This window comes from Monodon monoceros, unplaced genomic scaffold, assembly GCF_005190385.1.
Source record: "Monodon monoceros isolate NGI ecotype Baffin Bay Population unplaced genomic scaffold, NGI_Narwhal_1 Super_Scaffold_2, whole genome shotgun sequence".
Classification (NCBI taxonomy): domain Eukaryota; kingdom Metazoa; phylum Chordata; class Mammalia; order Artiodactyla; family Monodontidae; genus Monodon; species Monodon monoceros.
The window spans coordinates 81,641,880-81,666,227 of NW_021703776.1; the positions used below are offsets into that span (position 1 = coordinate 81,641,880).

The 24,348-nt window shown below is 41.6% G+C and overlaps 1 protein-coding gene across 3 annotated transcripts in view; it reads right to left on the reverse strand.

The window, feature by feature from the left end:
- Window positions 1–3,466: 3,466 nt before the first annotated feature.
- Window positions 3,467–24,348, reverse strand: part of RBM28 (RNA binding motif protein 28) — a 30,886-nt gene continuing 10,004 nt past the window's right edge. The window contains exons 9-20 of one of the 3 annotated variants that reach the window (XM_029234242.1): window positions 23,161–23,227; window positions 20,755–20,864; window positions 18,053–18,126; window positions 17,126–17,261; window positions 16,092–16,156; window positions 14,097–14,255; window positions 12,061–12,210; window positions 11,674–11,748; window positions 8,280–8,539; window positions 7,612–7,711; window positions 4,910–5,061; window positions 3,467–4,233 (exon numbers count right to left, since the gene is read on the reverse strand). In XM_029234242.1, the coding sequence (XP_029090075.1) occupies window positions 4,927–5,061; window positions 7,612–7,711; window positions 8,280–8,539; window positions 11,674–11,748; window positions 12,061–12,210; window positions 14,097–14,255; window positions 16,092–16,156; window positions 17,126–17,261; window positions 18,053–18,126; window positions 20,755–20,864; window positions 23,161–23,227 (1,331 nt within the window). In that variant the 3' untranslated portion in view covers window positions 3,467–4,233; window positions 4,910–4,926. Of the gene's footprint in view, window positions 4,234–4,909; window positions 5,062–7,611; window positions 7,712–7,943; window positions 8,540–11,673; window positions 11,749–12,060; window positions 12,211–14,096; window positions 14,256–16,091; window positions 16,157–17,125; window positions 17,262–18,052; window positions 18,127–20,754; window positions 20,865–23,160; window positions 23,228–24,348 lie in introns of those variants that run through there. The other 2 variants (XM_029234243.1, XR_003795327.1) reach the window with 2 other exon arrangements.

The following is a 24,348-nucleotide window of genomic DNA, read 5'->3' on the forward strand; positions in this document are numbered from 1 at the left end:
CTGTGAATCTGATTGTGTTCCCCTGCCTCGGGCCAGTTGGCCTTACAGGCTGGGGAGAATTCACTGCAGCAGGTGACTGTCTCCTACACCCCTCATCTTCATCATCCTCAACAGCCAATCACTAAGGACACCATCGGCCACACCCTGGGGCTGGGATTGCCATCACGGGGCTCCATCTGCTTGCGGAAGTAAGATCTAAAGAAATGACAAGCAAGCCACAGTCGCATACGCTGTCAAGTGAGTAGACGTCAACCAGAAAGGGTCAGGGACCAAGGGAGGGACCACAATGCCCTGGGTTGGATGAGGTTCCCAGGGAGAAATGCTGGATAGCACGTGAGTGGAGAAGGACAAATTGGTGTGGACAAGGCACAGCAAAAAGAACACAGGTGGTGTGCTCAAGGGATTGTGACCAGCAGTTTATTATTCTTTTTCTATCACTTTGTATTTTGGGACCCTTTCACAAACATCACCTCAGGAAATGACTCTGTTGTCCTTCACAAACGCAGCTCCCTGGACCAGATGGCCTTCTGTTCCAGTGAGTTCAGTGGAATTAAACGAACTCCTACTATGTGTAAATCATTGTTCAGTATTCCAGGGTACATAGAAAAGTGTAAAATATAGTCCCTTCCCTCAAGGACAGAAAGGATTTTCCTTCCATCAAACGGCCAGGGAAGGAGATTCCGGGGTGACTCTGCAGCAGTGAAGTATTCGTCTGACAAAAGGCAGCAGGCTCTGGACAGCATGGACGAGCCTAAGGAAAACTGGATTTGCCATCTATCAAGATGCTCCATTTGGGGGTTGTCCAAAAGGTATTCTGGTGACTCTGCAGTTTCCTTCTCAGAATTGGTTACCAGGCTCAATCAGTCTGTGCCCTTCACATTCTTCCCACTATATTACTTCATAAGCACAGAAGCCTGTCTGCAGCCAAACACCAGCTCAGAATCAAAAGCTAAAGTAATTGCAGATGTACCTATAACTCATCCATGTCTAGACCACTGAATAACAGCCCAATCAATGAGCAGTCTCAGACTCTGCAATTAATCCTGGAAAGGACGAGACATCGGGACAAGAAAGAAAGAACCAAAATAAGACAATGCATGCATGCAACTTCTGAATCAGCCAACCTTGGGTAAAGGAAGGTCTGGAAATTTTCACTCTGCCTGAGAGAAACAAAGCAACCTCCTCCTGGCCCTTTAAGCGCCAATTAGGACTGAGTGAGAGAAAGCACAGTTGAGCAACATCTGAGACAAAATGAAATACAAACTTATCCTGGGCATCCTCAGTCTGATGATGTGGCTACTACCATGATGGAGCAGTCCATGGAGAAGTTTCAGGAACTTTCCAAGTTGAGTGGGCAGAGTTGCCACTTATATGACAGAATTGGCAGATGCCTGTCAGTCACTTCTCAAAAAGTGAGTGGGAAGAATATTAAGCAAAGAACTAGCTACGTGGATCAGCCAGAGGGCCTCTGACTGATGATTCTGGGTGGCCCGCACTCAGAGGCATATTTGACCTCCTGCTTCCTCAGACGACTGAAGATTAAATACATGGTGAGAAGGGGATCTCCGGAACCTTGAGGTTCTACACTCTGAATTTTTAGCTGGAAAACCTCTTTTCAAGGCAAAAACATAGCAAAGGACATTCGGAAGTATTTCGAAGAACGAATTCACGTGCACTAACTCTGTAACAGAGGAAGCTGCAGATCTCACTTCAAGACAGCTGAAGCAGAATCCTCGCTGTAGGCGAAGTCTAGAGCAAGGGACTGTACACCCTGGATCAAAGCAGAGTCTTCAAAACTACCAAGTCTCCCATCTACCCCCCTCCACACCCCCCCCCCCCCAAAAAAGCAAAGAAACAGCCACCACACAATCTTAAGACTCTTTATTTAAAATAAGTATCTCTGGGCTTCCCTGGTGGCGCAGTGGTTGAGAGTCCGCCTGCCGATGCAGGGGACACGGGTTCGTGCCCCGGTCCGGGAAGATCCCACATGCCGCGGAGCAGCTGGGCCCGTGAACCATGGCCTGTGAGCCTGCGCGTCCGGAGCCTGTGCTCCGCAATGGGAGAGGCCACAACAGTGAGAGGCCCGCGTACCACAAAAAAAAAAAAAAAAAAAAAAAAAAGTATCTCTGAGTCAGGCTGCTGTATAACCAAGCAGGAAAATCTACTGAAACTTGACAGTTTTGATCAATGGCCTTCAGTCTTGGATGTTAATGAAATGTTTGTTATTGTTGTTGCTTTTTAACCAAGCGGTCTGTAACTCCACTTTCACGTCTAATTCAGAAAACTCCATTTCATGAAACATCAGGTTCTGAAGTGAAGAAATGAGCATGATTCTCCTTGCATGAATACTCCCGAGGCAAGCGTTAAGAAGCTGCCCAGATAACCCACGGTGAGGTGGCCCAGAGGAGGACACCATACAAGCAATCTGGTTGTTGAGTAAGTGGATGATTCATCTTATTACTTTTTTAAAGAACTGTGCAGTGTGTGTACTTTTAAACTGTACTGTAAATCACACATTAATTTGTTCCGCATAGGAACGCCTACACTGAGAATCATTATACTTTTTCAGGTCAACATTCTTTAAACATTATTTTAGCTTGTTTTATGTTATTAAGTAGTTAATTATTATTATTGCAAATGACCTTATATTCTCTTTCTTAAAGGTATGAAGTGAGAGGATACTGGCCAAATAATTTATACACATAGGTATTTGGCTATGTTTGTATCAATTAATATAAAAACCATAAAATATACCCATTTTAAAATCGTATCTTGTAAACCTTTAGAAATAGATGTTACATAAAAAATAATTTACTCCTGTGCCTACCTTCTTTATAGGTAAGAAGACAGACCAAATTTACATTTTCTTTGTCCTTTTTCTTTAAAAGTATATATTTATTTATTACATTGCCTGCAGAATTAGATTTTCTCTTGTCTCTTTTCACTGACAAAACTGATAGGGGTTCTGGCACACTATCCAGCTCAGAAATATTCTTGAGTAATAAAGTGAAGACAATATTGAATACGAATTCACCAAAACTGCCTCTGTGATTTAGTTCAATGCAAATCCTTTATGTATGCAGATTATATAATCCAATTTGCTATTTTTCTTTTGCATCTTTAAGCTTTCTAAATAGTTTCAAAAGTAAACTATCAGACATAATTTTTTGCAAAATTATATTCACAAATAACCATATGCTGAAAGTTATATAGTAAGGAGTGACTTTTTAAATGACAATGATACTAGTATGTGGATTTTTAAATATGCGTAAAAAACGGAGTTTTAATGGGCAAAAATTAGCAGCTTAAATAGTAATGGGATGAACAATAATTTTGAGGTTTAAGTTTTGTTTTCCTTGGGATTCTTATTATATAGTTGTATCTTAAATATAGATTTAAGAAATTTAGAAAACATATAACATCATTATATGATAAAGTATATGGAGAAATGCAAAATTGTCATTGTAAACGTTCAGCAATATATATTTTTTAATTTAGTGATTCAAACATCATTTAATAAAATAAAATAAAGGCAAAAAAAAAAGATAAGAACTGTGCAGTAACTTCGAGCAGCTCAATGATGTTTTAAACATACTGGGCTGCTATACCTGTCAGAAGAAAAATCTGGATCTAAGAAAATCTGGCAAAGCTATCTGAAATGAACCCAATTTTTATCTATCCTAAATGTTCAGATTATTTTTAAATGTTAATTTATAGATATTTGTACACTACGGGAAAAAGTGTCTGGTGAGCAGACAGCTGGCCAAGGGAAAACAGATCAGAGGCCAGGCAGGCTGTGGATCTTCTATTTACACCTTTAATAAAGTGTCTGACTCCCTCACAGAGTACAGGCCATCCTAGGGTTGATGGGTTGCCAAGCTGCTGCCAGAACATTTCAAACTCCCCAAGTTGCACTGTTTCAAGGTAACTCTGGAGATACAGCCTCTGTACTTTAGTTCTCTCCAAAAGGTTTCAGTATTTTCATGGTCTCTCTTTTACCCATCTTTAAACCAATTAAGGGCATTTCTGAGCATTCATTGGTTTCCCAAGATACTGCAATGAAATAGCCATATCCCTAGGTCAGCAATGGTTCTGAAGAAAGCATCACTTATTATGGCACCAGACTGGACTGGGGAATTAAGAGCTTTGTGCTGTATTTCCAACTCTTTCTCTGGCCATGCTCACTGCTCTCTCCACCACCGACCACCTCTCTTGAGTCCTCAGGAGGAGGTGCTGGAAGAGAGGAAATGCAGGTTAGCACCACCCGGGCTAGTGTCTGTGGGCCACTGCCAACTGATTTCTAGTTAACTACCAACAGTTACCCACTCATTTGGCAAACAATTATCAGGTGTTGCTCCTGGCCAGGCCCCACGCCCTCAATTACTTTGCAAGTTTCTCCCACCCTCAAAGACTAGGTTGGAAATCATGTTTCTCTGCTCTTTCTTAATCGATTCCTGCAGTATGTAGGACTACATACCTGAATTAGAGTTAGGAATAGCAAAAACGTTTATCAATAACAAAGGATTCCCATATATTAGAAAGGAGAGTCTGTTATTCAAAAAGCCACAAAATATCTCATTTAGGGAAGACACTTAACAAAATATACATCTTAAAAATTCAGCAGTCAAGAATGCTTTTTATAATTGTTTCCATTTGAGCAACAGAGAATTAAAATGGATAAGAATTATAAACACAACTTCACACAAAATATGCAAGAAGCATCACCATGTTTTTCTGAGATTCCTCTTTGTGGTTATCTAACCACACACGAGGGAGGGACCAAAGTTCAGATGTGCCCCAGTCGCAGTGCCTCAAAGTGGCAGTACACTCAAGGAGTTTCCTTCCCTCAGTAAATGACATGGGGGAGGCGGGGAGGCTTTACCAAGCAGCACACAATCCAGCTTCTTACCCAGTCTGCTACCATCATCAACTGTCAAACCATTTGCTCCTCTTTGCAAGAGGAGCTCCTTTAGAAGGTCCCAATAACTTCTGCTTATATTGTTCGACCAGCTGGTTGAAGCGAATTTCTGTCTTATTTCCCTTAGCTTTCTTCCTAGGTACCTACAAATGAAAGGTAAGGAAACATAAGATAATCGGTTTCAAGCATTAAGTATCACCTTACCCTTAGGCCAGCCAAGGGAGAAAGTAGGTTCAGAGATCTTGTCCACCACAAGAGGGACTTCCAGACAGTGACCCCGCAAGAATCATCCATTGGTAAGAAATCAGACCAGGAGTGCCTAAGAGAAGGGCCCCACTAAAGTACCGTGTTTCAAAGGCCTCTCCCCCTTCAATTCCCAAATGTTCACACGAATCTCCTCCGAGATGAGTCAGCCCCAAGTCTGGATGGTCTTGCTTGTTGCCCTTTCCCTCACCAAGAATTACAGGGTTTCAAAGAGAGCTCTATAAGATAGTGTGATGGGTCAGAGGCTTCCCAGAGACACAGATTTCTTGAGTAGGATGAGAAGCTAATGCTCTTGTACCCTTTAAAGAAAGGAACTAGGCAAGGAAAAAAAGAAAATTTGACTTCAAATGATCAAGAATGCAGGACCACCACTTTCTATTAAGAACTAGGGCTCCGGGCTTCCCTGGTGGCGCAGTGGTTGGGAGTCCGCCTGCCGATGCAGCGGACACGGGTTCGTGCCCCAGTCTGGGAAGATCCCACATGCCGCGGAGCGGCTGTGCCCGTGAGCCATGGCTGTTGGGCCTGCGCGTCCGGACCCTGTGCTCCGCAGCAGGAAAGGCCACAACAGTGAGAGGCCCGTGTAGCGCAAAAAAAAAAAAAAAAAAAAAAAAAGAACTAGGGCTCCTTGGAAGCTAATGCCAGGGTTGACGAAGAAATAGATAAGTTGGGACATCCAGTTGTACTAGGAAGTAAGGACACTATCAAAGACAGGATCATGTCAGAAGGACTCAGGCAGGAGTCGACCTGAAGGGGCTTCTGCTGGCCTCAGGTGGGACAAGAATAATGATTGCATCTGACTGAAACATATCAAGTACATAAAAACTCAGGAATTCACAATACTAAAAAAAATCGTACTGGTCATCTGAGGAGGTTGGTAGGGCAACAACTCATTACTCTGGAATCTGATAAAAGGAAAAGAACAAAATCAAGCATTTACCCTGCCTTTCCTACACAAATGATATTTCATGGGAACCAAACAGTTGATGAGGGAAGATTCTTTTTTTCTAGAATTCTTCTTTAAAAACACAAAAGCGTTGATAAAATTAGAAAATTACCATTCTGCAACTCGTATTGAAATACGGATCTAGATAGCAGTCATCAGTGGGTGCTAAGACCCTTAGGTGGGAGGCTGATGGGGGACTTTACAAATGGAGGGATAAGGTAGACAATTCCTAAACGTACTGATGAATCGCAGCATCACTAAAAATGGGGCAACCAGACACTATGCACCTTACGGTGCAATGCAACAGAAAGCACACAGCACCACCTATGAAATGCTCTCGCCAAGAAAACTGAACTTGAATCTAATCTAGCCTCTAGATCTAACAACCAGTTTGTAGGCAACATGGGGTGTTAGAGGAACAAGTTAAATGACAGCACAAGGAAGAAAGCAACTAAATTCAAAATGTAATACATTCTAAGGCTAAGGACCTGGCTTATCCAACAAATTAACTGCATGGAAAAAAGCAGGGGTGGATGTAAGGAAGACTGGATATTATAGGGGGAAAAAAAAGATTTAAGAGATTTAAAAATGAAGTATAAGGAATTCCCTGGCAGTCCAGTGGTTAGGACTCTGCGCTTTCACTGCCGTGGCCCAGGTTCAATACCTGGCCAGGGAACTAAGATCCCACAAGCTGCAGGGCATGGCCAAAAAAAAAATTCCGAGTATAACATGTGGACTTTGTTTGGAACCTGATTCATACTAACCAACTTAAAAAATGTATTTTTGAGGCAACTGGGAATGTTTTAATATGGATTACATATTAGCTATTAAGAGCTTCTTATTAATATCATTAGATGTGATGATGGCATAATATGTGTTTGGGTATATGTGTGTTTAAGGCCTGATCAGCTCGAGATGAATTCTGAGATATTTTTCTGAGCAATATACCTCATTTCCACATGAGGCACATTTACAAGTGAAGTAGAATTCACTTTAATATATTCACAGGGTGGGGTGGGGTGGGGGGTAGGTAAAACAAGATAATTATTGAAGCAGAGTAACCAATACATGGGGTTCGTTTTATTATTCTCCCCACTTTTAGGACCATGTACCTCCACATCCTCTAAAAAGCTGCAATCCTGTACATAAGTGCAATCTAGAAGCCCTTTCCTTTTTTTTTTTTTTTTTTTTTTTTTGCGGTACGTGGGCCTCTCACTGTTGTGGCCTCTCCCACTGCAGAGCACAGGCTCCGGATGTGCAGGCTCAGTGGCCATGGCTCACGGGCCCAGCCGCTCCGTGGCATGTGGGATCTTCCTGGACCGGGGCACGAACCCGTGTCCCCTGCATCGGCAGGCGGACTCTCAACCACTGCGCCACCAGGGAAGCCCCGAAGCCCTTTCCCTTTGCACAACTAATCACGGCACAAGCGGCTGCCAACCCCAGCAGAGCTGTGCCATGCCAAAGCCTCATGGCCTACAGAACTTACCTGCTTGGAAGATAATTTCTGCTTCTCTTGCTTCCAGTGGTTTATCTGGGGGTTTGGCTTCTTGGGAGGGAGAGGCTTCATTTTGCCTTTGTCCCGTAACCTGAAACAATATGGTCAAGTGCCACCCTGAGTTCCTCCTCTAATTGGGACCCCTGAGATTTTTCTCAGCCCAAAAGATAAAATGCCTTTTCTTACGCTGGCTCTTTCTAAGCCCATGAGAAATCATGCTAAAAAGGGATACTGCAACAGAATGTCCTATGGCTCAACATCTGTATACTTCTCTTTTTGTTTTAGCTTAAAACCTCAAGGAAATCTCAAAAACCTTCATATACCTAACAAAAATTTGGTCCAGATCGACTTCTGTTGACAGCACTAATCTGTTGTCCCAAACAGAAACCTCAGGTAGATGGGCCTCAGCTGACAGAGACCGCCATCAGGACAGGAGGAAGCTCTTCAGAAGAGAAAAATCAGGAAAGCCCGCACTGGAAGGCTCCTCCGAGGCCCCCTCTGCCAGTCCTGTTCCGGCCTCCATTTGGTCCAAGAGTGACTCTGCTGGTGTAGAGATACTTCATGCGGGACTGGAGCACACTAAGCATCTCTTTCATCCAAACAAAGAGGAAAAAGGGCGAAGCAAGACAAACCCTCTGAGCCGCCATCCTGCATCTCACCTAATTTTGGGGCCTCGGTGTGAGGGGAGCACCAGGACCTTTCTTCGCTTCTTCCCATCAGACAGCTCCACGTGCTCCACTTCGGCCTTGGTCTGGAACCCTGTCCACGAGACAGATCCTGCCTTCTCCTTCTGCTCCATGGGTGCCTTGCTTTGTTGATGCATGTGGTTCTGAGCTGTTTTCTGTTGCTGTTTTTTCCCAAGCTCTGGTTGTTCTTGCTGGGGCTGCTCACCAGTTGCCAACATGGATTTCACTTTTTGCTGTATAAGACAAGGGAATGCCATTTAGTTACTGGGTGAGGTTTATTTGCTGGAAATATTCAGAAGAGGAATGAGCTGGTGAGAGAAGGGGAATTCTTCCCCCAAATAGTTAGAGACTACAGGAAAGTGAATGCAAGTAGTTCACAGGCCCTGAAATAGTAACAGATGGTTACTGGGTGGGGGACACAAAACAACCATTTCCCTTTCCACATGCAGAAATAGGGGAAAAGTACAGGTATGTCCAAAACGCAAAAGCCAGTAGAAAATAGGCCAGTAGCATGGGACAATTACCAAAGGTGTAACAAATGTATAATGGGAATGAGAAGAAAGAAGAGAAATATTTGAAGTAGTAAGAGCTAAGGATTTCCAAACTTAAGGACAGACACTAAACCACAGATCCAGGCCAAAAACCAAACAGGATATTAAAAAAAAAAAAGAAAAAAGTACACCTAGGCATATCATATCAAACAGCAGAAAATCAAAGAGAAAACCTTGAAAGAAGCCAGAGGTAGGGAAAATACATTACCTACAGAGGAACAAAGTTAAGATTACATTGGATTTCCCTTCAGAAACCATATAAGCAAGAAGAGAATAGAAGGAAATATTTAAAGTTTGGGGGAAAAAAATCACCAACTTAGAATGCTTTACCCGTGTAATCATCCTTCAAAAGTGAAGGAAAAATAAAAACTTTCTCAGACAAACAAAAATTAAAGAAATCTGGGAATTCCCTGGCAGTCCATGGTTAGGACTCAGTGCTCTCACTGCCGGGGGCCCGGGTTCGAGCCCTCATTGGGGAACTAGGATCCCACAATACGCACAGTGAGGCCAAAAAAAAAAAACTTTAAAGAACTTTATCACTGGTAGACATGCCTTGCAAGAAATACTACATGAATGTATTAAGGGAGAAGAAATGACACGTCAGAAACTTGAATCCATATAGAGAAAGGAAAAACATTAGAGAAAAGATAACTGAAATGAAGATAAGGAAAAGATGACATGAGAAGGAAGACAAAGTATGTTACAGATTTATTTTGCACTGAAGTGGGGGAAGAAAAAGAAGATTCATGTGAAATTAATGTAGTAATAATAATGTTATTTTGTCCTTTTCACCTCAGAAATCTAGACAGGCACACTGACACAACAAAGATCTATTATATGCCTCTTATGTGCCAGTCTCTAAGTGGTAAGGGTACAGATGGACAGAATGAAGTGTCTACCTTTTAGCACTCACAGTCCAGTGGAGAAAAGAGACATTCATAAAGTAAAAAAACTAAAAAAAAGTTTAAGGAACTTCATGAAGTACAAGTAATAAAGTCTTATCTCTTTTGAGAGAGGTGGGGAAATGCTACTTGTGGAATATGAGTATGGAAACTGAGTAGAAGTATCCTTGAGTCAGGGGAGAGGAACACTTTTACACAGAGAGATCAGTATGTACATTAAGTGTAGGCAACAAATAAGGCCACCTGAATTTTTTTTTAAGCCAGTAGCTACAGAATCACCTCTGACTTAGGCAGTAAATAATTCTATAACTACAATAAAGCTGCCTTGAATAATAACCAGAACTCAGGTTTTTCCAACCCAGGGCCATTGTATTAACCACTGATACTGCTCCTCTAAAAGTCATGCTCAGGGCTTCCCTGGCGGAGCAGTGGTTAAGAATCCACCTGCCAATGCAGGGGACACGGGTTCGAGCCCTGGTCTGGGAAGATCCCACATGCCGCGGACGAACTAAGCCCGTGCGCCACAATTACTGAGCCTGCACTCTAGAGCCCGCAAGCCACAACCACTGAGACCACGTGCCACAACTACTGAAGCCCGCGCGCCTAGAGCCTGTGCTCCGCAACATAAGAAGCCACCACAATGAGAAGACCGCGCACTGCGACGAAGAGTAGCCCCTGCCCGGCGCAACTAGAGAAAGCCCGTGTGCAGCAACGAAGACCCAACGCAGCGAAAATAAATAAATAAAAGTCATGCTCATGATAAACACCATAAAGACACCAAAGCACTGCAAATGTTTGGTATATACGCAAGTTAAGGTATAATATCAATGAGATCTGTAAGAGTTATGGTGTCAAGAATAACCTGGCCTTCTATGTCCTATGGCAGGATGGGTAAGAGAGTGAGCAACGACTGTGTGCTGACTGTAGTATGCGAGACAACTTACACGCACTACCTCACTTAATCCTCATCAACCATGTAACATAGATGATGTTACTCCTATTTTTACTAGAAACTGAAGCTGAGAGAGGTAATAACTTGCCAAGGAACTCAGGGGCAGAGCCTGAGTTTGAACATGAATATTCTTGTTCCCAAAATCCCTGTTCTTTCCTCTATACTACACTAGATGAAAAACAGTACTAAAACTATCAGGCATCACACTTCTGGAGCCATCTAAGAAGAAAACAATTATGGAAGAGAGAGCTGAAATCTACAGGTAATGTAAAACTTAACCTTGGCTATTAACTTTGACACGTACCATCACCAAACACTGCAGTACAAGCACTGCTGATTGGTAATAACATCAGTCCGATTCTCCTCTCTCCTTCCTCCCCTTTCTGTGGAGCTATCACAAGCCAGGCCAGCAGAGGAGAGATGGCCTACAGCATTCTAGGAAACTAAGAGTAAAGGGTAACAAAGAACCTAATGAGGAAGAGACCTACTTTAAGGGAGCAGAACCACAAACTGCACAAAACAGTTTAAATATGGCCCTAAAAAAAATATTGTTTTAACTGAACTGTATACTTAAAAATAGTAAAGTTTATGTGTATACTACTACAATTTAAAAAACAAAGACAGGGGCTTCCCTGGTGGCGCAGTGGTTGAGAATCTGCCTGCCAATGAAGGGGACACGGGTTCAAGCCCTGGTCTGGGAAGATCCCACATGCCGCAGAGCAACTAGGCCTGTGAGCCACAACTACTGAGCCTGCGCGTCTGGAGCCTGTGCTCCGCAACAAGAGAGGCCGCAACAGTAAGAGGCCCGCGCACCGCGATGAAGAGTGGCCCCCACTCGCCGCAACTAGAGAAAGCCCCAGCACAAAAACGAAGACCCAACACAGCCAAAAATAAATTAATAAAAATTAAAAACAAACAAACAAAAAAAAAACAAAGACAGAAAAAACATCTCAGTTCCGTACCAGGCTGCGCTGGATCCTCAGTTCCTTTATTTTAAGTTTCCTTCGATCTTCCAAAGAGAACTCCACTATTGGTCTCTGTGGCAGAAGGGGACAGAAAGTCATTCATTAGATTTCTTAATCTCTGCGTGCAATGAGCTGAGATATCGTCCCACCACTACCCTCTTTCTTGCAAGTCAGAGGATGCTACTCACTTCACTCTACTTAAATGCAAGGGGCCAGTTCTGCAAGCAGTCTATCCAGTTTAGTGTTCCTTCTAATCATCTTATCACCTGAATCACTGATCACTCCTCCAACGCCTTGCCACTCTTACCCACCATACAAACGTCAGAGGGTTTTCCGCAAATGGCCCTCAGAGGAACATGTTCCCCCCCACAGGATGAGGCTCACCTTCTGAGGCCCAAAGATTTCTGGATTGTTGTTGATGTGGCGTAGGGCTGCCAGGGCATGCTCGTGCTCCTGGAACTCTGCAAAGGCGTAGCCCAAGGACTGACCGTTAATTTTCCCATGAGCTCCTTTAAGGCCTCGCATTACCCGACACTACAAGTAGAACAAGAAAAAGAATCAGTAATTAGAGGATAAAGATCCTTAACAGCTTCAACAAGAAATCAGGTTATTGGAACAGTTTTCATATATATCACCATCACAAGAGTTTTACTGGAATAGCACTTACGAATGTCTGTTTTATTAGAATACACCTACGGAGAGCACAAAATGAGTTAAACAGATATTTTCTTGCTTTCTAAGAGCTTACAGACATCAACACAGACCTACAAGTAAGCATGTAAATAAAATAAACTTCCCAAGGAAAAATTATAATAGCTAACTGTTGACACGACAATATACACAAGCTGAGAGGTACGTGGTACTTGAGGTTGTATAAGTTAGCACTGAGGCTAAAAAGCCATCTGTGGATCTCCTCACTGAAGAAACCACTCAGAAAGGAAATTACTGAAGAAGGGAAGGATAAGGGCCTGATGGCTTTAGATAAGAAAGACAATTCAGGTATGGGGAAGATCCTGCCCAACATATAGCCTCAGAAATACAGGAAGGAGCTTCAGCTGTCTTTGCTCAGAGCTCAGATCCTCTCTGGCATGATTTTTCCCTAAATCCTTAAGCTGTAATAGGCATCCTGGGGCACCGAGGAACAGTAGGATATTTGGGGAAAACTGATAGTTTACGTGCTTTTACTGCTGGAAGCTGTAGTTATCACGTAACAGAGAAGTCTAGGCATTGAGTACACATGGATGCTGCATTTGGTGTGCGTCCGGTATCTACTCTGTGCCTAGAACTGTGCCATGTACTGTAGGATAATCAAGAAAAGCATAAAATGAGGCTCCTATCCTCAAGAGGCTTACTATCTTACTGAGACACGATATTTACACATACGAAAGAATTAAAAATTCAATATGATGCAAATATTGTAAAACACACATACACTAAATGATGGCAGGTGTTAAATGTGCAGACTCTTACTAAGCATTGTGGACGTTAATGAGAAATTACACAACTCACCCTTATGCCAGTAACAGTTGAACAGTTACCAAGTTTTACCAAAAGTGGTGTCGGCTACGTGCTGACATGTTCACATTCTCTCCTGGAATTCCCTGAATACCAATACCTTACATTTTGAAGAGGATTTCCAGGAGTAGGAAAATAGTTTACGGTGATGAATCAGAGCAAAGCAGATTCATAATATTGGCTAGGTTACTTATTCAATAAACACTGATCAAGAGATGACTATGTGCCAGGTATTATGCCAAGAACTGGGAACAATGAGATAACGCCTGCTCTCTAAGGGCTCAGCCTGGTGGGGAGGAATGACTGGCAGACCATCACAGGACATTTAGTAGTCAGTACTATGACACAGGTACACAGGGGTGTTGTGGGAGCAGAGGAGGGGTCTCTGTACGCACACAGAGCCTAACCAAGTCTTGGTGTGAATCCAGAGTCTGTCTAACACAACTGCTGAAGACCCGGGTGGCTCTCTATGCTCACCACAGGGCACTGAGGACTCTTAGTACAGGGTAAGAGCCTACATGGCTCTTACTAAATGGTAGCGAAATGCCCTTCTAAAGAGCAAAGCACACAGATTATTTTCTCAGCAAGAAAATTAACCTTACAGCACCTGGTATAATGCTGAGAACACAGCAGGTATTCAATAAATGCTTGCTAAATTAATTCATGAGGGCAGAGACTTCCTCACATTCTGTTGCAATTTGGTCAGATGTGAAAGGTAGTTCTTAGAAGAGGTAAAAAAAAATTTTTCAACCCCATAAAACCACAAAAATCACCAGACTCAGCCTTGTCTGCTGACTGTGTCCAAAAGAAAATCTGTCAATCTGCCAGCACCACAGCCTGAACGAAATACTCGATCTGACCCAGGATGAGTACCTGAGTTCTGAGTGGGCAGGGCCAACTCTCACCTCCTTGATGCGCACCCCCTTCTCCCCTCTAGTGGCATTCAGCAGCAGCTTTCTGAGCTGTTTGTCATCCACGGCCTTTGGGAGATTGTGCAGGCACAGCCTGGTCCGGGAGACAAAGATATTCTGGTCCTTGAGTTTCTGATGCTTCAGCAGCTCAAACTGAAAGAACAATAAATTGTTAACAATACAATCCACCCTTTAAAAATACAGGCTCATAATTCTCCAACAGGAAAGAATCATGATGCCTATCCAATAACCACACATCTAGAAAAAAGGAGGGAAACCACCCACGCTGCAGCCTTATGATACTCAGCACAGGGAAAGAAAGGGTCAAGGAAGCAAGATGATGGTGGAGAGGTGATAAGATCATGGGCTCTGGAGTCAGACTGAATTAGAAATCCATCTCTAACTGGAGAAGCTACATAAAATTGTTTAAGCCTCAATAATTTCACCTACAGAGTAGAACTGTAGATCAAAATATAAGACCAATCTTTCAGTACTGATGTGAGGCTGCAATGAGGTAATACACATAAAATCCCAAGCTCAAACCCGGCCCAGAGCAAATAAAAAATAATACTGTAGTTAATATCTATGCCAAGCCCTTATCTACCCATCAACTCAAACTAATTACTTAGTCCTTCCTAAAGGAAATGGAATTTATTTAAGAATTCTTGATAGAATATTGTCTCGTCTCAACTCTGCCACCTTGAGGCAAAGAAACGTCTCAACTCTGCCACCTTGAGGCAAAGAAACGTCTCAACTCTGCCACCTTGAGGCAAAGAAACGTCAATGGCCATAGAAACAAACTGCGTCTAGAGCCTCAACTATGCTACACAAAGCACTGGTCCCAGGGCAACCTGTCTCTAAAGTGAAAGGATGACATTCTTCTCCTGATTTGTTTGTTAAAATTAGCTCAGTAGAAGAAAGTTTGAAATTAAATTTTTTCTTTTATCAAGTCTCATTCCTGCTGCTTCTTGTTTGGTAAAGGTACTAACAAATCACAAAATAAACAAATACCCTGGAAATGAACATTAAAAGGGCTATTTGAAGAGGTTATCATGCTTAAATTGAACAGTCTAATTTTTCTCCTAGGAAAAACTGTGCCTGCTGTGAATTACAATGTGTATGATCTAGTGAGCTTTTTGCTAGAAAAATTCACTCTAAGGGAGAATTAAATGTGTCACTATCACATTGTGATCAGAAAAGGGCATACAATGCCCCCCAAATAACCATGATTTCCAGATGTTCACTACCAAAAAAAGTTGAGAACACTAGTCTAGAAACTGTACAGAGAAAAGACATGCTGCCTCTTGCTGTCACTATATTCTCATCTCTGTCCGTCCTCTTCTGCACTTTCAGGTTCCATAGTTAATTCTGTTAATGATCATGCATCTTTACCATTCTAGGCTGGCTTAGCTTTTTGAAAGTAAGCTATATGGGCAAAAGTAAAAATTACTGGAACAAATATTGCCGAGCAGCAAAGGAACTCAATAGCATCAGTTATCAGTGGAAATCCCATAACATAGTTTTCCTACTGGAGACACCACCCTCCCCCCCATCAAAACAGACATCTTAACTCTCTCCCTTCCAAGACCCACATCTACACCTCCTTCCCTACTAACTCTAGCCACCCTGACCTTCCTTTCTTATGTTATTCTGCATTTATACTGACACCTAATTATATACAGCCCGAGCCTCTAGGGATCTACTCCACGATCCAGAAGCAGACTATGTGGCAAACGTTTACTGCTGAGCATTAGGAAAACAAAGAATAAGACCCAGTTCCTATAATGGCATATAATGCTGACATGATATTATGTATAATGCTGGGTTAGTTGCTGTTTCACCTGTGTGCTTGTTTTCTAACAGTGTAAGCAGCACCTGTGACCGATACTTGCTTGGCTCTTTGATGAGCATCTCTAGCATTCAATTATTATTATTTATGGATTTTATTAAGTCATGCAGAACATGAAGATTGGTGCCTAATCTACTCACTCGTTCTCTTTTGGCCATATCAGCAGCACTCACACCCTCTGCAGCCTTCGTCCCAGCACGAATCACTGCAGAAAGAGGGAAAAAGGCCAAGACATCAGCAAGGGAATTTTCACTGAGCAATAAGAGGAATGTGATTTGAATGATGCAAGCTCTCTGTACAGGGCCCAGAGGACTATGCTGGCCAGGACATAGTGGCATCTGGGTAGGTCCAGAAATAGGCTACAGGGCTAAGTTCTTGTCTATGAGCTGCTCTCAAGGACTAAAACTCTGAACATTTTGTGATTTTGTTCCTCTCCTTCCTTTCCCTCAAAGAGTTTCATGTACACGCCCAAAGTCAGATGGAAAGGCCTAGAGGAAGTTCTGGAAATAAGTACATTTTAGGCATCTAGAATGCAAAAATGCTCTACCTATAACCTGTCCTTGGAATTTCAATGCGCATGTATTTGGGAGCCATTACTAAGCAGTGAGATAAGCCAACCTAGAAAACAGCTACATCGTAACACAGGGCCTAGTCTCAAAGGCTAATGGTCTCCCATTTGCTAGTCCAGGCTGTGCAGCTGTGCAGCAGGTGGCAATATTGTGTGACCTAGAGGAAAGGATTCTCTTTTGTCTTAATTAAAGCTAATTCCTGATTATCTTTCTCACATTAAGGGAAAGGTACTCAGTGCATATTTAAAATCCATGAGTAATTTTTGTCATAATTTTCAACTTCTTCAGAAAACCTATCGGGAATGATGACAAAAGGCAAAGGTAATTTGAGTTTTTCCTCCCTCTTTGCCCTGCTAATCCTCTGACGAAAAGGTCTAAAGGCAAGCAGGCAGAAAGGAGAACGGGACTCGTTAATCCATGAACTGGGTGAAGCCTTCCTAACAGAAAGCCACATCTACTAAAGTGGATTAACAATATATCACTGTTAAAGAGGACACAGGGTTTTTAATTTGAAACATGCCCCAAACATACTATTGCCAGGTCACTGTCACAGCAAGGGGCCAGCTACTCAGAAGCCTGGTTCCCATCTTCCTGCCACCACTCACAGCCTTCTCGGGCCAGATAGAGGTTCCGGGTCCCAGTCGGCTTCTTCACCTTCTTTGTCCGGAGCTTTGCAGCCTCATCACGGGTCACTGCCAAGTCAACCTTAAGCTGCCGGCCATCCAGTTTAAGCCCACCACTCTGTAACAGATTGCAACCTCTTAAAATTCATGACGAGTAGAAACTAAGCACCTGACAAGGAACACCAAGGAAAGGGAAAACAGCAAACCCCAATTATACTGTGGAACCCAACCCCCAGGATGTTTTAGCCCAGCTGGTTGCAAGTAGATCACTGAGCCTAACAGTATTTAGCACAGCTGTGCAAAGGCCACCACATGTTCGTTTGTTTTAAGGGAGCTGATTAGTCCCAAAGTAGGCCCAAATTGAGGAAAATGATCTGTAAACTGGCAAAATTTTAGTATTCTAAAGAAAGCTAATGAAATGGTAGTATTAACTCTACTCAGGAGAATTTAAGAGACAATGGCAATACAGAGTAATTTATCTCAAAACAATTTATACTTGGTTATAGAAATCACAGAAAAATTCTCAATCACCCACACTTTCTCAAACATTTACTCCACTTCACAGATGGCCTTAATCCCTTCTTGTCCCAGTGTTTCATGTCATCAGCCTAGGATAGAGACTGACGTACAGAGAGTGAACCGTAAATAGATTATTATACCTGTTTCCTCACTTGTAAAATAAGAATGATTGTACTTACCTTATACACACCTACAGGGCTGATGTGAGGATTAAGTAAAGTGATGCACGTAAAGCTCAGTGCCTAACACACACTACGTGCTCAACAAGTGTTCGCTTTATTATTATTATACCATGGACAATAATAATAATAAGGTTTTGTGCTAACATCAGATGTTGCCCCTGGGAGCCACTACTGCCAAGTTACAGAGTAAAGGAAATGTCTTCCTTACCTCGGTCTCTGGAGAAGCAGCTTCAAGGCATTTCTGAGCCGCTTCTTGAGTCATGAACTGGGCAAATGCACAACCTGCACAGAGAGAAAAAACTAAGTAGATCCCAAACACCCATGGCCCACCAGGAATCCAAAGACAACACTACAAATGGTGGCAGCCTGACACAAAGTGGAGGGGTAGTAGCATCCTTTTGTTTAGTACTATGAGACTTAACTAAGAAGCACTGTGTCAGGCACTGGAGGTTCAAAGACAGGTAAGATAGCACACTTGCTCACAATGAACTTTTATTACTACTTCCTTCATCTTTTCTAAGGCTTCTTAGAAACTTTAGTCTCACCATTCCACTCCTTAATAAGAAATATCCACAAGAAATCTAGAGAAATTCCAGCCTAACATTTAATTCAGTATCACTCTCTGTGGGCCTATCAGAGGACTAAAAAAATGAGGCAGCACCCACTTAAGCCTGAAATTAAATTACAGATCTCACTGTCATCACAGTCACTGGGAGGCATTATATAAGGACAGATCTAGCTCTTGGAGTAAAAGTCCCTGGCCTCTATCCCATGAACATAGTGGTGAATCAGAAAGCCGTGAGCTCAACTCTTTTTTGTTTTGTTTTGTTTTCATGAATTCAACTCGACTCATGCTATAGAATTTCCACACCTTTCACTGGTTAGAGGCAGGGCCAATCAACCCATCCTAATTTTCTGCTCTTGATAAAAAGCAGCTTATGTAAGAAAAAAAAGTTCGCCTTACAGTAAACTCAAAAAAAACAATTAAGTTCCATAATATTTTGTTAGTATTCCTTTAAACTTTAATTATTCCCTCATATATGAAAATAATGCCATATTTCCTGGAGCTACTGGAGCACTGATCTTCTGCCCCTCTAAGAATGAATGACAGCAGACCAACTGAAAGGACACCTGTGGCAGGCCAACCCAAGGGTTGCCATCTAGTGAGGTCTTCCCTGCTTCCTCCAGGCAGAGCCAAGTGCCCCCCACCAACCCCCGCCGGTCCTCCACTCTCATCTCTATTACAGCACTGGTCAGGTGGCATCTTCCCCAAAAGACCTGAATGTCTCTGGAAGAGGGGCCATGTTTCTTGGCTATTTCTACATTTGTAGCACCTACCATAATGTTCAGCATTAGTAGATACTCAATAGGAAGAAACAAGTAATATAGAAAGAAATATGGGGGGGGGGAAATGTTTCTAACAGGCAGATTAGCCTGTTTGTCCAATACGAAGAAAATAGGATTAGTTCTTCTCTCTGAATGGGTAAGAATTTTACCATTGGAATTTCCAGGGTAACTACTGGGTTAAATCCTACCACCTTCCTAAAAGTCTTCAGACAATACTTAGCCCTTCCAGGCAGTGAAATGGCATGCTGACAGGGATGAGGTATAGGAGGAGGTTGTGTGAGGAGGCAGAAAAAGTGCCAGAAAATTTTAATATGAGCTCAGGAAAGACAATGCATTATGAAAAAAAAATAACGGAAACTATGCCTATTAAGACCATTAACTCTCAGCTAACATTAATAGACCAAGAAAGAGACTGAGCAAGTCAACTACAGACTCCATTCTGAAAATGTCAACCCAATACACTACTGCACCCTGAAAGAGACAAAAGAGGTCATCAAAGTCAAGCAATATCCTACAGTACTTGTAACATTTTATGCAATCCTAGTTGCCCATTTTCAGAAAAATATACTAGAAATGGAGAAGGTCCAAGAAGCATAATTGAATATCAGAGCTGAACGCACGTTAAGTGATTAGTTGAACCCACTCGTTTTACAGATAAGAAACTGAAGCCCACAGTGGTTAAATGATTGCCAAAAATCACCCAGCCGGTCTATGGTTTAGCTGGGATTAGATCCTAATCTCCAGGAAGCAGTTCAGTTTTCTTTCCATTATACTACCTCATTTACATCTTTCATAGCTGAGTAAAAAGCAAAAATGATCAAGTTTCATCAAACTGGAAAATAAGAAGGTTCAGAATGGAGGCAATTAATCCATAGAGAGGCTCCAGAGAGCCCCAAAACACTCAGAAATGGCATTTTTCTGAGGACAGGGTTCAGAGTTTTTGCTAGATCTCAAAGGAATCAAGAACCAGAATGAATTAAGAATTCACTGCTTTAGTAGAACGACTGCAGTTGATAAAATCAAAGATTATGAACGGGTTGAAAAGGTGCTTACCTAACAACAGTATATTAGAATGAGGAGTGGTCAACCTTTAAGCTCAAAAGAAATAGCTTTAGGGGGGGAAAAAAAGAAAACTAAGGCAGCACTCCTGCTCCATAGTTTTCCTTCTGACTGTTGCCACTGCAACAAAGTTTCTGTCAGCTTCCATCTCTAACAAAAGCAACTGAAAAATATCCCAGCAATTTCAAGCAATGTGGAATGATTAATACCCATGAGATGCTATCACATCTGAAATTCAAAGAACAACAAATGAAATTCATTACCCTAAAGTAAATAAGAGCTTAAAAAGCTGAGACAAAATTATGGCCAGCAGCACCATTACAGATGCTGAGTTTGACAACATGGAAGACAACCTCAGAATGTCCTTGGTGCTTCTATGGATCACAGAAACCTGGATAATGGTGGACCCCTCAGGGTGGCACACACTATGCTCTCACGGAACCTAGTCAGTGCCCATGGCAGTGGTCTCAACCCTTTTGGGCCTGACCAGCTGACAGCAAATACCTTTAGAATGCTCTGTGTCTGGATGCAAGACAATGCGGACATATTTAAGATCTCCAAACTGCTGGAGGAGCTCTCCAAGGTCTTCTTCCTCTGAGTCGAAGGACAGGTTTCTATGGAGGACAATCAGGTCACAAAAAAGGTCAATTACAAAAGTGAGATCCTACGTTCCAGTACAAGGTGAGTGAGTTAGACATCAACTGGAGTGGTTCCCTTGCTCATAACCACCCTTCCCAGGGACAGCACCAGGGGATGGCTCCCACTAGCCAGGCCTCCAGTGTATGACTCTGCCTATAGGCTGTAACCGACTGACCTTCCTGTTAATCAAATTCTCCTTCCCAGGAATATAAAACTTGAACAGACATATACAAAGACCAGAAGTTGTAGATACAGATTCACTTCAAAACAGCAGTGTCCCACTTGAGGGGAACTTATGGGGAGCTGAAAATGTTCTGTATCTTGATCAGAGTGATGGTTACACGGATATACATATATCCATGTATAAAGGTATATGTATATAGATGGTTATATACATGAAAAATGTCACTGGTTGTACACTTACATTAAACACACTTTACAGAATACATGTTATACCTTAACGAGGGATAGAAAAAAGGATGGGTGTCTTCAGAGAAAAGACCACATAGCCTTCTGCAGCCAGGGTCCCAGAACCACCCTGATCTTCATCCCCTTCTTGAGGTCTGCTCTTTGACAACTTTTATTCCGTGAGCCACCCTAATGTTCATCCAACATACCAGCCTTTTCACTTAAACTGGCCAAACTTAGTTTCCCTTACTACAACCAAAAGACTCACAGACAGCTAATGAAAAGTCAAATGTCTCTCAATGTCTCCTCTGTACTCCTATGAAATCCAGGTTTCAGTTAAAATTTTACAGAAGTCAGAAAATCCTTCAAAATAATAACTCAAAACCAAACATGGTAAAGTTTACTAGCTAAGTGCAAAAAAAAAAAAAAAACTACTATTTCTCTCGATGGGATTAGAAAATGTTGGAAGGAGATTTTGTTCTACTAAATTTCAACACAGTGTAAAGATTCCTCTTTTCCCAGCTATGCACAGCCTTTCAGGGGTAAGAAAAACAGTCCCAAATAAATATCTACAATTTTACTTCTCTTCTGCTAGTTAACAACCCCATAAACAGCTCTATCTTATGGAATAACTAAGATAAAAAAGATGTTCTGAAATAAGACATATCCTAGCTACATTATTTCTTCTAATTTGCCTCATCGTGGACATAGTTTTCTCTCTTCCATCCTTTACTTTCCTAAGTTCTTTTTAAATTAAAAGATGTATAAGGAATGGTATCCTTGGTATTGAGGTCTCAGGCTTCTAAGTGTGACATTCCTTCTTTTCTGTTACACAGAATCCTCTACAAATACAAAATTAGATGGAAATTACAAATAACACAGTAAAAAAAACATGGAAAGACATGCTATAAAGAAAGAAAATGGGACATTTATACACTAATATGTATAAAATGGATAACTAATAAGAACCTGCTATATAAAAAAATTAAATTCAAAAATTAAAAAAAAGAAAGAAAGAAAATGGGCTACAGCACAGCATGTATAGGCTAAAATTATCTTTGTAAATATTTATGATGTTATGAACATGTGTGTGGGTGTTCCCCAAGCAGTGATTAAGGTTAACTTTTTGCTTATTCATTTCCTATATTTCCCACAATAAACATAAATTACTTGTATAATGAAAACAATCTTAAAAGACTATACAAGAGAATAAAATAGACATCTTTAAAATAAGACCCAAATGGCCCTAGCACAATGGTACTTAAGAAAGGATGAGAAGGCATGCTTGAGGTATGCTGAAGATATCCCAACCTCCTGAAAACACCAACCTACTGCAGTCAGTAGGACTAAAACAGCAATGGCAACATGATACAACACCTATCTCCCTCCCTCAGTTTTCCAGGAAACAGATGGGATGCCTCACTATACTCTGGACATGACTATAGAAGATAAGTTAGGCATGAAGAGAGAATTCGTTTGGGATAAGTGGTATCACCCCTCCCCAGCACTCACCCTAAAACAAAGGCCAGAAGCAAGATGGTTCTAATAGTTGAAAAACTGATTTGTTCCAAATGATCCCACCCCAATTACAAAGAATGAAATCTAAATGAGGACAAAATATAAAGACCCCTGCTATTTATCTTCTGTGTATACTTCTGATTCTCCTACACATTTCTCATTGTGTGCTATGTTCCTAGGCAGATGTGCTAATGGTCTTCGATGCATCTAACTTTTTGGCCTAGCTAACAGAATTAGTGCAAAAAGAAGACAACGAAGAAAGGAAAGAAGGGAGGGAGGAAGAAGGGAAGAAAAGAAACCTATGAAGGCAACACAAACAGCAGTTCTCAGGATAGAAAGTCATACCTGATAAAGACAGTTTTCCCTTCATTCACATCAGAGGGTAATTTCCTCTTCTTCTTCTTTTTCGAGACTTGTATATCCAAAGTAAAAAGAAAAACAACAAACTGAAAAAGACTAGTACAAGCCTTACAACAAAGGCTTTTAAATATATAAAGATCTTACATAAATTAAGAACTCCAATTAAAAATGAACAAAGGATATGCAACTAAAATATACGAAGATGCTCAAACGCACTCATAAAGAAAAACACAGCACAAGAAATGAGATACTATTTATCACCAACAGATTGGCAAACAACAAAAAAGACAGATGAAATCCATTGTGGTAAGGGTGTGGGGAAAAAGAGAGATTCCCATATACTGTTGTGACAGTGTAAACTTTCTGGAAATACAAAATGTAAACATTTGAGGAGAAAAAAATATATATCTACATTCGCATACACAAATATACATTATATTCTACGTAAGTTACATTATATTCTACGTAAGTTAATGCTTATAAAAGCATTAACTATCCTTAGATACACAAGAAACACTGGTTGTCTCTGGGGAGGGGCCCAAAGTGGCTGCGGATTTGGGTTTAAGGGAGACTCATTGATTTTAAGAATAGACACAGGGGCTTCCCTGGTGGCGCAGTGGTTGAGAGTCCGCCTGCAGATGCAGGGGGCACAGGTTCGTGCCCTGGTCCGGGAAGATCCCACATGCCGCGGAGCGGCTGGGCCCGTGAGCCATGGCCGCTGAGCCTGCACGTCCAGAGCAACAGGAGAGGCCACAACAGCGAGAGGCCCACATACAGCAAAAAAAAAAAAAAAAAAGAACAGACATATGCTTATATATACACGGAAAATTTCTGGAAGGATACAAAAGAAGTAACAGAAATTACTTTGGGGGACTACTGGGAGGACTGGTGAGGAACTTTTAAAGATCTTACATAAATTAAGATCTTACATAAATTTCTATATTACACCCTTCTGCACTATTTATATTTTTTGTACTGTATTTTTAATTAATTTTCTCTCATTATTATCCATCAGTCTTATAATTTTTTCAAGTGAAAGAATGGTAAGAGACAGCTGAATCTGGTTGTAGAATGCAAGGTCTCTCAGTTCCTTCAGAATAAAAGCTTCTTTGCTTCTAAGGTGTCTACTATTCTCTCCTCACAGAAAAAGCTTATTTCCTCAGATTTCTCATA